The sequence below is a fragment of the Cryptomeria japonica genome, chromosome 7 (assembly GCF_030272615.1).
Source record: "Cryptomeria japonica chromosome 7, Sugi_1.0, whole genome shotgun sequence".
In the NCBI taxonomy this organism is placed as follows: Eukaryota; Viridiplantae; Streptophyta; class Pinopsida; order Cupressales; family Cupressaceae; genus Cryptomeria; species Cryptomeria japonica.
Window position 1 is genome coordinate 489,177,142 of NC_081411.1, and position 13,056 is coordinate 489,190,197.

General features: G+C 38.0%; 1 protein-coding gene across 9 annotated transcripts in view; it reads left to right on the forward strand.

The window, feature by feature from the left end:
• The window catches only part of LOC131065756 (polyadenylate-binding protein-interacting protein 4), a 193,343-nt gene that overhangs the window by 57,677 nt on the left and 122,610 nt on the right, over positions 1 to 13,056 (forward strand). For 8 of the 9 annotated variants that reach the window (XM_058000391.1, XM_058000393.1, XM_058000392.1 and 5 more), the window contains exons 7-9: positions 10,159 to 10,292; positions 10,765 to 10,867; positions 11,023 to 11,053. In XM_058000391.1, coding sequence (XP_057856374.1) covers positions 10,159 to 10,292; positions 10,765 to 10,867; positions 11,023 to 11,053 — 268 coding nt within the window. The remainder of the gene's footprint in view (positions 1 to 10,158; positions 10,293 to 10,764; positions 10,868 to 11,022; positions 11,054 to 13,056) is intronic. The other variant, XM_058000390.1, reaches the window with a different exon arrangement.

Sequence of the window (13,056 nt, forward strand, 5' to 3'; positions counted from 1 at the left end):
CATGAGAAGTGATGCTTGGGTTTATGTTTTATGGTTGAGTGGATTATTCTTCCTTTTACCCAAGATCGTGATTATCAGTGAGTTTGCTGATGTGGATTTTATAGAGTTTCCTTGGCATGATATGTTACATGGCATTGATTTCAGTTGTCTCAGGATTTCTAGTATGGTGGTTGATGTTTGTTACTTGAATGGGCCAATGGAGATTGTGATCAAATAGTTGGAGGGATATTTCAAAAAATTTGTTTCAGAGCAGTAGAAGGATTGGGTAAGATGGCTTCATTTGAAAGAGTATTGCTATAACTCTTCTTTCCACATGTCATTCAAAATGTCACCTTTTAGGGCTCTGTATGGATATGAGGCATCAAGCCTTGTTAATTTGGTGTTTGGTGATAGCAAAGCCCCTCAATCAAAGGATATGGTGCAATAGTGTCAAGATATTTTGAAGGCTTTGAAGGATAACCTACAAATTGCACAGAATCAATAGAAGTTGTACGCTGATCAGTAGCATGTAGAGCGCTCATTTGAGGTTGGAGACATGGTCTATCTTAGACTTTAGCCTTTCAGATAGTCTACTCTCAAGAAGAGTGGAGCCGAGAAACTCAAGCCACGTTTCTATGGGCCGTTCAAAGTCATCAGGAGAGTCGGTGCAGTGGCTTATGAGTTGGAGCTACCGGCAAGTAACAAAGTTCACAATGTCTTCCACGTGTCTCGCCTCAAGAAGGCATTTGGACACAATGTTGTGGTCTCTTTGGATTTACCTCCCTTGGATGAGGAAGTACAGTTGGTGTTGATTCCAGAGGAGATCATTGATTTCAAAGAACGCTCTTTGAGGAGAAGGGCGATCAAGAAGTATTTGGTGAAGTGGAAGAATTTGCCTATGGAGGATGCTACTTGGGAGAATGAGGAGATTTTGTAGCATCCATACTTGCAATTGCTTGTGGACAAGCAATCTTGGGGAGGGTAGACTATAATGTCCCCTTCTCAGTAGTAGTCAGTTCAGTTGGCCGTTAACCTATTCCAGAGACCCGTAGGCTAGTCGGAAGCAGAACTTAGGGTTTCCTACTTCTAGGGGATGTCTCGGCGTTTTTGGTGGCTTGCATGTTGGAGTTTTACAATTGTGATCCTGGATTCCTTCTGGGTTTTTCAGAAAGCTTCGCAATGATGGTACATGCATAGTAAGCTGAGGAGTTTGGCAAACTTACTATTTTTAGTAAGTGGGGGCGAGGACAACTCATTTCTCTAGGTTTCTCTGAGTTTTCTGAGAGCTTCACGATGGTGTAACATGCAAATGAATCTGAAGACTTTTTCCGGACGTACTATTTTTTGTAAGTTGCGGCGGTTTCTCAGATGTGGTAAAAATCACTTTGGAAACACTTACTATTATTAGCAGTATGCTATTTTTGGCAGGGTTCCTGTAGCTCAGTGCAGTGGCTATATCTGGTGGGGTAGTTCTCTCAGTTTGATCTCCTATACTCTTGGAGTTTATTTTGGCAAGTTTAGTATTTGATGGAAAATGGCGTTTTAAGTTGAATTATAACTTAAGGCAAAAATGGATGATTTATTAAAGGGATTGCTAAGTTATATATGTTGGGTGATTCATGGTCGAGGAAAATATTTTTATAAGTGAATTGTTGTTAAGGCAAGATGGATGCCTTAGGAGGAAAATAAGTTAATTTTATGATATAATTCTCTTTATTACCTTGGACGCCATAATACACTTTATTGATATATTTTTTATAAAGTGTATTTGCCACCATGAGATGGGCGATTTTGGGAAAAGAGAAATGAAAAGCAAATTACAAACTAAAAGTGAATTTGAATGTCACTGTTTAGTCCCACATTGGAGGGGAAAGGAGGTTCGAGTTGGGAGGAAGTTATAAAAATGTGCCTTGGCCTTCATTTGAGACTATCCATGAATATTGCAACGAAGTGCTGCCGAAATTTCGATTGAATGCTTTGAGGAATGCTTACCTCCTAGTTGAATGCTTAGCTTCTCGCTTGAAAGATAGCAACAAGTTGAGACTGTGAGACTATTCTTCACTCAGGAGAATAGATGGAGTTCATTGAGGAGCTTATGTTTGATGTTTTCTGATTTTTGGTGTGAAGTGTGTGAATTGCAAGTTGCTGGTTTTCAGTGTGGTTGTGGGTGTGTTTAATTCATAAGTCTCTGCGTGGATCCCTGTTGGTTCTGGGTATTTACTCATCCTCTCCCTAAGCCCTATGCGATTCTTCATGTCAGTTTTCAGCACTTAATTCGAAGTCTTGATTTTTATATTGCAAATCGATCTTTCTGCCCTAGCCGTACCATGCTGGAGCTGTCTTGGGATGCACATCAAATATGTTTGGGTGAGTATGTTGCATTTTGTGGGTCTTAGCATGATCGCCTACCTCCTAGCTTTCATTTGCAATCAAATTTGAGTCATTCCGTGGATTATTGATTGAGTTGTGAGCATTTTAATGTGGTTAAGTGTTGCTGGTCTGTGTTTTTCTAGCTTACTGTTCTTGCATATGAGATTCTGAAAATTGAAGTGTGTAGTGTGTTTTGAGAGTAGTTAGTCTTTGTAGCTTTGGGAGTGCATAACACATCATTTGTAGCAATGGACAGTGATATTATCTAATCTAAAATTCATGCTATGTAATGTAAAGCTGATTAGTAGTACTAACAACTATCTTTTTCTGAATTTTATCACAAGACCCACTGAATAAGTGGAAGAGGCTGGCTTTGCCGCCTATCTTATCTTATTGTAATGCTGTCCTCCTGCTAAATAAGTGGTTGAGTGATTGTTGTTTACTTTAGTCTCTCTGGACTGTAGTTGGCTGGTTACACCGCCAAATTGTTGTTAAAATTCTACTACCCGCTGGACAAGCAAAAGGGGCTGGCTTGCCACCCAACATTGTAATTTCCAGTGGATTATTGAAGCTAACGATCCCCTTATCACCGTATGCTCTTAGCTTCCCACATTGGGCTCTTGGTGATTAGAAAGTGGAAGGGTTACCTTTCAGTAGTGTTTTGATTATCTTTTCTAACCGTAACGGGTGCTTTGTGATGTTTGTAATTGGAAATAATTGAAAAAGAAGGGGATATTTCAACATGGGTGTACTTTTTGAAGTACAAGGATGAAGTGCTACATATCATAACCTTCCTTGCATTTGTGGAGAAGCAATCAAGACATTCCTTCTAAAATATTTGCACAGATAATGGAGGAGAATATGTCGATTAGGCATTTCAGGACTTCTACTGTAGTTGGGGTATTCTTCATCAGCACACAGTGCCATACATTCCTTAGCAAAATGTTGTGACCGAGCAGAAGAATAGAACCGTGAGAGAGATGGCCAATTGTATGCTACAATCTAGGTCCATGGCTCTAGCATTTTGGGTAGAGGCTGTCAATTGTGCCTACTACATTTAGAACCGCATGCCTCATATGGCAGTGCGGAATATGACTCCCGAGGAGACTTGGTCTGATGTCAAGCTTGAGGTTTCCTACTTTAGAGTATTTGGCAGTGATGCATGGACATTCATTCCAAATGGTAGACGCAAGGCAATGGAGAAGATAAGTCAGCATTTCATCTTTGTTGGCTATCATGAGGATGTGAAGGGTTATCGTTTGTTTGATCCCAACACTCGAGAGGTATATTTTCGTTGTGATGTATAATTTGATGATATTTTCACTCCAAAGGATTCTCCATCATACGCCTCTCCCTCTCTTCTTCCCAGTTCTTCTTTTGAGGATTTTTTTTTTTTGAGAGGATAATGATGATGATGATGCTTTTGATGATGTTCCTGATGATGGTATTGATCTTGTTTTTGGCAGCACACCATCTTCTCCTCCTACTCCACCTGCACTCAGTTGACCTTTAGGGGCTCGCATAGTTCTTGAGGATGTGGTCCTCTTGTTGGTGATCCCAGCACTACTCACTGCACTCGTTCCCACACTTAAAAGTATTAGCCTTTTGAGTCATGTAGTTTTATTGATCCTCGTAAATTTTTTGATGCTTCAGGTGTTTCAGAATGGGATAGTGCTATGATAGAGGAGTATTCTTGTTTGATGTAGAATCATACTTAGGATTTGGTTCCTCTTCCCAAGGGAAGAAATTTGGTTTAGTGCAAGTGGGTACATTGTACCAAATTTGCAGTTGATGGTTCTATTGATAAGTATAAGGCTTGTCTAGTGGCTAAGGGCTTTTCTCAGGTTGAGGGTATTGACTATTCAGAGACCTTTGCTCCTACCATCTTGTACTTTCCATTGCTGCATCTTAGGGTCGGTTAGTGTATTAGATGGATGTGAAGAGTGTTTTCATGCATGGTGATCTTCAGGAGGAGATCTATATGGAGCAGCCTTTTGGCTTTGTGTAGGCTCTTCACTTGTTTGTAGGCTACGTTGTTCATTGTATGGCCTTAAACAAGCTCCTAGAGCTTGGTATGAGAAGATGGATAGTTTCTTGCTTGCTTCTGGATTCACTAGATGTCACTTCTATTCGATAGTTTACATTCAGAGGTATGAGGGGAATCTTCTCATTCTTGTTCTCTTTGTGGATGAATCGATTCTCATAGGGAGTTCTTCTGCCATGATTGAGGACACTCACCGAACTTTGATGGAGCATTTTAACATGACCGACCTTGGTCTATTGCATTACTTCCTTGGTCTCCATGTTCATCAATCTTCTACTGGTATTTTTATATTTCAGCAGAAGTATGCTTTTGATTTGCTTCAAATATTTGTGATGGCTGATTGCAAGCTAGCCCCTACTCCTTTTTAGTCCGGTTTTGTGTTGTCTACTAGTTGCACTACTCCATCAATTGATGCTACCTTGTATAGGCAGTTGGTTGGCAGCCTTTTGTACTTGACACATAGTCGTCTTGATATTTCCTTTGCAGTTGGTCTTGTCTCTAGTTTCTTTCAAGATCCTCATGAGAGTCATTGGAAGGCAGCCAAGTGTATCTTGAGGTACATTTAGGGCACTACATAGTTTGGCATTCACTACACATCAAGTGCTACTGAGATTGTGGGCTTCACTGACTTAGATTGGGTTGGTGATGTCGATGATTAGAAGTCTACTTCTGGCATTGCCTTTTGTCTTGGTGCTGGTCTAGTTGTTTGGTCTTGCAAGAAGCAAATCGCTATTGCATTATCATCAATTGAGGTTGAGTATCGAGAAGTCTTGGCTAGATAGGAGGTTCTTTGGCTTCGACAGTTGATGGCTAAGTTTGGCTTTCCCTCTAATCATTCCACTACTCTTTGGTGTGATAAGCAGAGTGCCATACACATTTCTTGCAACCTAGTGGAGCATCAACACACTAAGCGTATTGAGATCCACGTGCACTTCATTAGGCAGCTCATTCAGGATGGTGTTCTTTCCTTGGAGTATTTTGCCTACGGAGCAACCTATTGCAGTCATCTTCACTAAACCTTTGGTATCTCCTTGTTATCTTTTTTTGCGATCAATGTTAGGGGTGGAGGAAGTTGTTCTTGGGGGGTCTTGAGGAGTCCTTCCTTTGACTTTTTTTTTTCAGTATTTGTTTGTTCTCTCTTTTGGAAAGGAGTTTTCTCCCACAGGGTTTTTCTCCTTTTCTTCGGTTGTGAGAGATTTGCATTGCATTGCATTGTAGTTGTACATGGGTACCTAATATGGCAGTGTGGTCGGAACCCATAATGCTTTTCATATTGCATTTTCATTCGCTGATTGCACTTAAAGGGGGGTGCTGGTGTATGTGTTTCTACCGTGCACATATTCTTAAGTTCCCTTAGGGATAGGCAATCTTCTGGATGCATAGCTGTATATTAGCTTATCAGGTTAGGTATATCATCTTTGTCCAAGAGGTGATTGTAGCTACTCTTCTTGCTGATTGGGACAACTGTCCTCGTTGGTTGCACTCTACTCTCCCAAATTCTGCTATATAAGCTCTGGGGTTGTACATTTGTAAACATCTTATTTTCATCAATGCATTGTGTACATTGATTGGTGAAATAGCTTGTGGATGCTTGTCATTGTAGGTGAAGGTTTTGTTTTTTGGCTTGTAGTACAGGCTCCTGGGTGCGTCAACAGGTACAAATAGAGTCATTCAGATTTTGCACTTGGATTCAATGGTGGAGTTTATGAAATTTGTGAAGTCTTATTATAAGACAAATTTTAGAGGTTTGTTTGGAGTTTGCCAGGAGATTGGATGCCATGAAAAGTTGAGAACCATATTCATAATGAGTGATTGAATATCTATTGTTGGCAATTACTATTTCACATTGCAAACATGGAAGGGGGTTTTATTTGTTTGATAGAAATTTTAGAAACTTTTGGGCATTGTAAATGACATATATGGAGTCGTGAGTTTGGTCTTGTGATGTGGGAGAAGAATATTTATATTGGCATGGAGTTGTGCAGTAGCTGGGTGAATTCGAGGGCTTAAGGAGACATGGCTCTTCTTATTTGATATGGCTTTGGCGAAAACTTGAATTCTTAACATCTACATCTCAATGTGAGATTTCTAGTGCATATTTGTGGCTATTTATTGAATTAGTTCGAGTCCTTTTTGTTGCATTTCCTGTTGCAGATGTTATTACATATTGGTCGCTTGGGTAAGAAGATCCATTCATTGGATGAAGGGACAGTTTGCTAGCACTTGTGGGGTTGTTTGTGTCAGAACAATATTGTCTTTTGCTATGTTGTTGAATGGTTGCATATTTCCAGTCTTTATTTCAGCCTTCAGTTGATGTCTTTTTCCAGCCAATTGAAGTATTAGAGATTTGTTGTAAAGGAATCCTAAAGTCATAAGCTCAATTTTCTATATAGCATACCAATGAACAATATATAATGCTAGAACTTAGTTAAACTCATAATTTGTTGCCTTTTGTTTAACAACTGTTCATTGTTCAGAAATGATCTTGTTGTCTATCAATACTGTTAAAAATATGTAATATTCTCCTTAAATTTTCTTTTTGTTTTCAGCAATAAGAGTTACAAGCAAACACCATAACCCGTTAAGGTTAGAGAAATAATCCAAAATAACTGGAAGGAACCCTTCCACCTTTTGTTCATCGAGAGCCCAATCTGGGAGGGTGAGAGCATAGGGTGTTCCGGGGATCATTAGCACCATAAACCAACTGAAAGCTGAATACAATAATGGCCGGCAAGCCAGCCCCTTCCGCTTATCCAGCAGGTAAACAAGAAACTTGGCGGTAAACTAGCCAAGTGAATAACTCACCAAGACACAAATCACTCAAACGCAATGTTTCAGCGGGAGGACTGAATCACATCAAAAGCTCAACTCGACCGCTTATTCAGTGGGAGGACCATTACAAACATAAAATCACTCAACCACTTACTCAGTCGGAGGACAAAACTTCATAACTGAATTACAAAGCAAATACTCTTCCAATTATGCAGTGGGCAAGCAACGCCAGAAATGGTTAGTAGTACAACTACTTAACCTTACAATTCAGAAAGAGAAGACTAGAGATAATATCCAATGCAGATTACGGCAAGAAACAACTAATAAATTAACTCAAATCATTCTACTACTGCTGTACCAAAAATCTGAAGTCAAACAAGCATGACTAGTCTCAACCGGCAACACCAAAATGATCATAACTCACTTAAATGAAGTCGGAAAGACACCAAATCAAATGCGAATGAAAGATATAACCTGGACAATGAAACATGAACACAAAACCGGCAATCCAATCGCCTCAAAACAGCAGCACACATCCCAATGCACCTCTGGAATGGTACGGCCCAGCTGAAAGGTACGATTTGCAACTAAAAATCCAATTCTCCAAATTAGTGGCTATAAAATTGCAGACTATATCGCCTCCATGCCACGTTTTGATAGAGCCAATACCCAGAATGAAGGAATCACTTGGTTAAGAGGTATGTGCAAAATATGGTTTCAGCAACTCCGCGACCAGCAACAAGGAAACATTCCAAAATCCACGCTAAACTCTCCACAATTTGCAGAAAACGCACGGACAACACTGGAATTACAGGAACACAGCTAGGTACTATCTTCCAAGTACGAAATGGAGACATAGCTAGGAAGCCACACTTCGAAGCTCAAATTTTCAATCGCCAAACCAGTAGCATAACAATGCAATTTCATAAGATACCAATATTCTTTGTTTCATGATTGGTATGACTAGGGAGGGCATAAAATTTCCTTGAGGCCTTGGGGCAGCGTGCTCTGATTTCTATGTTTGATAGTTGATTTGTAGGTTGTGGGTCTTCTAGATGTAATGGTAGGGTCAAATTTGCCAAAATAAAGCTTCAAAATTCTAGTTGTTGGATTTGGCAAACACCTTTCAAATCAAAACATTCATATATTTGACCTCCTACATTAAATTTAGATGCAAAATAAGGTAAACCTTTCTCAGATGCTTTGGACTCAATGGTGAACTTAGATTTCCTCTACCAATCTTCAAAATGCATCTGCAACAAAAAAGTCAGAAAAGAGGAATCCCATAGAATCTAGTATTTTTATCAAGTTTTTTTAATTCTCCAGATCATCATTTGATACAAGAGAAGAGCATACTTATTTTTTCAAGAAAATATGAGTTCAGCAAACTTAGATCTCTAACAAATATTAACAAGTAGTTCCACAAGATTTAATAACATGTAAGATTTGGCTATGGTATTAGCCACTTAAGATTAAGAAGTTTCATCAAAAGTAAAAAAAAGGCCCAACATGGGAGAATAATTATATTCTATCAAATGATACAAATATACAATGATGATTCTATATTGAGCTAGCTCTTATGAGACTAGGTAGTGTGTGAAAACCCCTACCATAATTTCACCTAATTTTGCACTTCTACCCAATGAGCATCATGTCAAACAGTTTGAATGCATGGACAATAGTTGTTTTCTGTTGTAATATTTCTGAGATGTTTGATTGGGAGTTTATATATTTTCGAACATATACAAGAGTCAAACCATGCTTACATTTCATAGAAAATAATAGACAATGATATATTTGCAACAACTGAAACAATGTATTTTCTGAATAATACATTTGGTGATATAATGGCAGATTACAGAGGTTCAGATTTACAAACTTCTGAACTTAAGATTGCTACAGCAAATATACTTCACCAGCAGCCTGTTATGACTTCATCGCCCAGCATATGCTGATTTTTATGCCATATTAAACCTTAAGATCACAAGCCACTGCTGCAGGAAGCCTTCATGCCTCCAAGGAAGCGTTCTTCTTCAATAGTACCCCTAAAGGCTTCACGACCTTTGTAGAAGCTCCTCAACCCTCAAACGTCTCTCTACAGGGAATGGTGGTTCAATTACAGCTTCAACAAGCCCTTCAACCAGTCTCAAAGTCTCATCCAGTCACATACAAGGAGTCGATTATCCAGGGAAAGATGCTACGCCTCCAAATGGAACAAATTCCAATGCCCAACAAGAGTAAAACTCAACACCTAGCAAACACAAACTCGCAGAACATGGTGTCAAACTTGAAATCAGGCAAATGACAATTGCCTAGCACTTGTTATTTTATTCCTCCAACAATATCAACTATGGCGCCCAAAAAACTTCCTGGATAATTTCTTGCAAGCACAATACCTTTGTCTTGCTTGCAAGGCTTCACAAATCGTATCTTTACTCATTAATCAAGCGTGAAACTTGTGTAGCTCCACCTGCAATCAGCTAGGGTAGATCTCTCATCACCAAAACTGATTTCCCTTAGGTTCTCTATCCTAGGGTTATGCTCCACAAGAAGCTTTAAAATCTGTAATAGAAAAAAATAAATCAAGCATGAAGAAATGAGCTTCCAAACTCCTCTTTATATTTCCCTCTAAACATTCTTGAAAGACTTTCCAAATTTCCACTTTAAATAATTCATTAAAGTGCATTAATGAAGTGACTTAATATTTCTTTTAATTTTCACTGAATTCACTTATTAAATTAATTAAAATGCATACACATTATGCTTAGCTATGCATTCAGTCTTTAGCTCAATATGTTTGTCTGCTAGTCATACTTCTAAATCCTTTAGTACAGATTGGTTACGAAACTACCATATAAAGAAATTAAGGCTAGTGGAAAATACACTATAGTTAGATAATTTTAGTCAGACAAAATCTATTGTGAAGATATAATCAAATGATTTAATTGTGGTGGTCTTGTTTTGATTTTTAATGTGATTTATTTTTTGTGTAGGTTGATGAATCTTCTTATCAGAGTCTTGTTTCTGAGACCTGTCCCCAGATTTCATCAAGTGCTGGTGACCATTGGGAATTCAGAACTGGAAAATTTGACCAGATCCCTTCTCAGGTTGGGGATAAAACTGGCAGGTTAGTGGAGTGTGAAGATTTTATGTGAAGTTCTTTAATGACTGTTTATGGTACTATCTTTATATCTGATATTTATTTTAAATCTATCTGTTTTCTTGACATGACAAACTGTTTTTAATCCAGGACCAATGAACCTGCAGTTTTTGTATTAATTGTCTCCTCCTTTTTACCTGGGAAGGAGGACAAACCCATTATTATACACTACTTTCATTCAATTTTACATTTTTTAACTGCTGGTTGCTTCTCACTGTAATTGAGTATTCCCTCCATTTTCCCACAATCTGGATGCGAGGGGTATCTGTGGGGCTCAATCCAGGACTTGGGGACCTCTCCCACATAGGGCTAGCATTTTACTGCTGCACTTCAGGCCCAAATCCATCTCATATCTAATATTATTGGAATGTACGGGAAGCTTTTAGTCTGACAAGTGGTAGTGTTATTTTTAAATTGCATTCTGACTCAATCTGTACAGGGAAATAATTGAGTCAAATTTGCAAGATGATGTGATATTGAGTAAGGGACAGCTCAGAAATAATGACCGGGAAGTGTTTTTGGAGGTTTTACAGAACAAAGTTGTGAGTAAAAACAATATGGTTTTGTAAGTTACCATGTGCTTTTATTGAAGGCTAAATATGAAGATTATATGAAGATACCATATTATAATTTCTGCTTAAGTCTTCTTCATTGCCAATCTTCACCAATGCTGTGCACTTCTTTTTTTTTGATGCAGAAGGCTCTTGAGTTGCCCTCTAAAATAAAAGGTACATGCAAATTTCTAATCCATCATCTGTATACATTAAATTGAAATGTAGTTATCTTTATTGCTTGCAATAGAGTTTATTTACAGAAAAAACCGAACAGGGTGACCATGACCAAGATATGGAATACTGTAGCTAATTTGATCCACCAAAGAGGAATTTGATGATAAAGGCATTATTTCTTGGACAAATTATTTGGAATCTGATAAGATTTATTTGGAATACGATAATAAGGGCCCCAGTTAGCTTGTAGTCATTGAGCCTATTATTTGCTATGTTTATCTGCCATCAAATTTATTGAGGTTATCCTTAACTTTAGGCATTATGGCAAAAGTTGCTTTTACTAATAGCGACTTTCAATAAAGATCATGTAACCTTGTTCAAGATATTAGAGCATCATACCAGGAGAATACTGCCATGGAGACACCAACCTCAATCGCCTGGTTTGCTTCTTGTGTTTTATTGTCATATGCCTTAAAGATCCATGGCAACTCAAATTATTTAACTTGAAATCAGGGATGGTGGAGATGACAAATTTTCAAGATATTCCTAAACAAATAATTTATTTTTTTGCTTCATGTAATTTTGTCCTTAGGTCTTTACCTCACAAAAAATGTTAAAGAATTTGTTGATTGAAATTTAAATGATATACAAATATACAGATTTATCGAATCAAATTTTTTTCGAACTTTTTATTTTATCTGAATATAGGGCTTATATATTAGGGTTAAAAGATGTTATTTTTGTCCAATTCATTAATTCAATTGTCATTCGACTACCTTATTATCGTATTACGTTTGAATTTTTCAAATACATTTAAATTTTACATGATATTTTTAATAATTTGTGTTCAAATTGCTATAATTTTTTTAAACAACAGAAACTATTTTTTTTTGTTTTTATCAATGTTGCAGGTTAATATACAACGGTATCCAATTTTCCGAGGTTCAAACTCAACAAGTGGAAGCTGTCCCATTGGAATTAAATCGCTTCAAAGCCACGATTCTGCTTGGTAAAATGCTAAATGGGATTGATAGTGGGAATTGTGATTTGTACTGGGTACATGAGAAGCTTAGTGGATTCATCAATCGCCTCAAATACTATCTTGTAGGCAAATCACGATTCCAAGCTGCGTACAGATGTTCCAAAAGAGGTGAAGTGAGATGATGGCAGACCTTGCATTACTAGATTAAAATAAATTGAGAGGGCCAAGACACAAGTAACCATAGAAGCAACAATTGCTCTTAATTTGCCAACAAAATTTGTTGTATATTTGATAGGCATTGTGGGCTCTAGTCGTGGTCTTCACACATGTGGCACATCCACCTCATCCAGCTTGATTAGAGTTTAGTCAGAAGGGTTTTTTTGTGCCTAGAAATGTACATGGAACACAACCTTTATTGGAAGCTACGACATGGAATAAGGAGGTGCAAAAAGAAGTAGATATGGCATCTACAAATTTTGGGTATTACAACCTTCCCTTCAACTTTGTAGGGAGTCGAAATTGGGATTATTTGGTAATAGCATTGATAGTTGCAAGGAAATGGTACAAGGCACTCTCTCCAATAGAGTTAAGTGGCATGGTTCTCCATGATGTTATTATAGATGCAAAAATATTTGTGGAAGATCAGAAGTAGTGATGAAAGTTTGGATACACAATTATTTCAGATAGGTGGACGGATAGAAGGAATCACACCCTCATGAATATTTTATTGGCTTCAAATAGTGAGTTGATTTTCTTGAAAACCTGAAAATACCAAAAATATTTCTGAGTCAGTATGTTGAGTCAGTCGCTTCATAAAGACTGTCTGCAGTCTGAAATTTTTCAAATCCAGCAAGAGCTAAGTTTGCAGTTCTATCCAAGGCAGCTGTCCGAATTTGCATCTTCAGCTCACTGCAGAATTCATGACACCACAGCGCACGATGAATTGAATTGCTTGACATTTCCATCAACGGTCGAGTTCGCATTACAGGGGCAGATATTCTTTTAGGATGTCCCCAAACCA